This window comes from Emydura macquarii, unplaced genomic scaffold (assembly GCF_026122565.2).
Source record: "Emydura macquarii macquarii isolate MOO-44397 ecotype Brisbane River unplaced genomic scaffold, CSIRO-AGI_Emac_v2 contig_671, whole genome shotgun sequence".
Classification (NCBI taxonomy): Eukaryota; Metazoa; Chordata; order Testudines; family Chelidae; genus Emydura; species Emydura macquarii.
Genome location: NW_027130808.1, coordinates 14,529 through 17,429, shown reverse-complemented (window position 1 = coordinate 17,429; position 2,901 = coordinate 14,529). Strand labels below are relative to the sequence as shown.

General features: G+C 46.5%; 1 protein-coding gene across 1 annotated transcript; it reads right to left on the bottom strand.

The window, feature by feature from the left end:
* Positions 1-591: 591 nt before the first annotated feature.
* LOC137148644 (olfactory receptor 52P1-like) lies at positions 592-1,530 on the bottom strand. The gene has a single exon (XM_067541564.1). It carries the CDS (start codon positions 1,528-1,530, stop codon positions 592-594), a length of 939 nt encoding a protein of 312 aa, XP_067397665.1.
* Between the last annotated feature and the right edge of the window lie 1,371 nt (positions 1,531-2,901).

Sequence of the window (2,901 nt, the reverse complement as noted above, 5' to 3'; positions counted from 1 at the left end):
ATCCACCCTCATTCTTCTCTTCTGCAGACTAAACAAGTCCAGTTCCTTCAGTCTCTCTTCATAATTCATGTGCTCCAGCCCCTCATCATTTTTGTTGCCCTCCTCTGACTCTCTCCAATTTGTCCACATCCTTTCTGATGACCGAATTGGTGAGACTCAGGACTAGAAGGGATTGTTGGGGCCTGGTGGGTGGCAAAGCTGGAGACCTTGTGATGGCAGAGAGGGGCAAAATAGTGAAAGATGGAGGAGAGTGAGGAATGGTGAGAATCAGCAACCATATTGATGGCAAATAGGTCTGATAGCATATGAGACACCACTAGTGCTGGTCGTTGGGAAGTCATGGAAGGGCCAGGTGACAGGATGCATGTGGGTGGGGGATGATGGGTGACGACGCTGAAAGAGATCAGGTGATGGTCGGAGAGAGCAGTGCTTGGTGATGGAGTGATAAGACATCAAGTGTGAGGAACTTCTCAGACTGTGAACTGTCACACGGCTGAGCTCAGCCAAATAGCGGCAGAGCATCCTTGATTAACGAGGACACATCCTTTCGCCCTCCTGTCACACAGCTTTAAAGTCAGTGGCCCCAGGCGATCACATTCTGCAGGTGTATTTTCCCACTTTGTCACGAAGCTCTTTGGTTTTGATCCCATAAATGATAGGGTTGAGCATGGGGGGCACAAGGAGGTAGAGGTTGGCCAAGAGGATGTGAGCGTGGGCAGCGATGCCCTGACCGAACCTCTGTGTCAGGGTAGAGAAGAGGTAGGGAGTACAAGACGTCAGCATCACACAGATGTGGGCTGTGCAGGTGTTGAGGGCTTTTCGGTTGGCTTTTTTGGAGGAGATGATGAGGACAGCTCTGATGATCAGCCCGTAGGACAGGCCAATGAGTGTCAGGTCTGACACATTGATCACTAATAATACCACCAGGCTGTACATCCGGTTGACTGTGGTCTCTCCACACGAGATCTTCACTACAGCGATGTGCTCACAGTATGTTTGGAGGATAACGCGGTTGGCACAGAATGGCAGCCTCCGCAGCAGCAGGGTCATGGGCAGAATCAAGAGCACAGCTCGTATCAAACCCACTAGCCCTAGCTTTCCTATTCGTGCGTTGGTGAGGATGGTGGCGTATCTCAGAGGGTGACATATGGCGACGTAGCGATCGAAGGCCATTATCACAAGGACGGCTGAGTGCGTAGCACCAAGCACGTAAATGAAGAAAATCTGGGTGAGGCAGCCGTCCATAGTGATTCCTTTGGAACGGAACCAAAATATGCTCAGTGCCTTTGGTGTGATGCAGGTCGACTGGCCAATGTCTGTGAGCGCCAGCATGCAGAGCAGCAGGAACATGGGCTTGTGCAGGGTCTGCTCTTTGCCAACAACAAACAGAACCGTGAAATTTGCCAAGAGGCAGATGATGTAGCACGTAGAGAAAGGGATGGAAATCCAGATGTGGGCAGCTTCCAGCCCCGGGATGCCATTTAGAATGAATGTAGATGGGTTGGAAGGGGTGAGGTTGAAAGTCTCCATGAGAGTGTTGAGGCACCAATCAGGCTCAGAAATGCTCAAGGTGCCTGTGAAGGGCAAGAAACAAAGTGAGGGGGGTTAGGCACTTGCTAACAAATAGCACAGTAAATATTTTATTGTTACTAACAATCTAGAAAGTGACGTGGCAACATTATTCCCTTCATTTTGGCCCTGGTCAGGTCATATTTGGAGTACTTTTTCCAGTTTTGTTCCCCCCATTAGAGGAAGGATGTGGAAAAATTGGAGAGAGTCCAACAGAGGGCAATGAAATTTCTTCAAAGGGAGCTATTGAAGCATAGCAATAAGAATAGATGTTCAAAGTCAATAGGTGCAACGTGTATGTCCATTGAGGGGAAAAACTTTATTCTTCCTTGTTAACTGACAGGGATAAGCAGTCACCTGGAAGGAACACAGCTCCCTACCCTTCTCATTCTTCAATACTGATAAAGTTTGCAGATCCCACAAATATTGGGAGATTGTAAATAACAAAGAGGATGGGTGACTGATTCACAGTGATCTGGACTGGTTAGTAAAGTGGGTCGAAGCAAACAATCTGTGTTCTAGTATAGCTCTGTAGATGTATATGTCTATGAACAAAGAAGGAAGACGATATTTACACAAAGGGGGACTCTATCGTGGGAAGCAGTGACTCTGAACAAGATTTTGTGAGCGTGAATGAATAATTAGCTAAACATGAGGTCCCTGTGTGAGCCTGTGGCCAAAAGAGCTAAAGTGATCCTGGGATGATAAACAGGGGAATCTCCCATTGAGGAAGAGAAATTGGTTTACCTCTTTCCTTGGCAGTGTGCAACTGCTGCTGGACTAATGTGTCCAGTTCTGGTATCCACAATAAAAGTTGGATGTTCATACACTGAAGAGGATTCACAGAAAAGCCAGAAGAATCTTAAAGATTAGAAATCCTGCCTTACAGTGATAGACTAAATGGATTGAGCTATTTGCGTCTAAAAGAGATGGTTTAGGGGTGACTTGATAACAGTATACAAATACCCACATAGGTAAGAAATATTGAAGAATGAGGTTTTCAGGCTAGCATAGAAAGGTCTGACAAAACCCAGTGCTTGGAAGTGGAAGTTAGATTAATTCTGACTATAACTAAGGTTTGCACTTTTTAAACAGAGAGAGTAATTAACTATTGGAGCAATTTATCAAGGGTCATGGCATACTTTCCGTCACTGAGAATTTCTAAACCAAGTTTGATGTTTCTCTATGAGCTCTGCTCTAGGAATTCCTTGGGGACAGGTCTCTGGCCTCTGTGATACAGGAAGTCCAACTAGATGATCACAGTGGTATCTTCTAGTCTGGGCCTCTGTGAACACATCCCTGCAGCACATACAGGAATCAGCTGGAGGCATT

Coding starts and splice junctions, on each gene's coding strand:
- LOC137148644 (XM_067541564.1), bottom strand. CDS start 1,530: ATGGAGACTTTCAACCTCACCCCTTCCAACCCATCTACATTCATTCTA.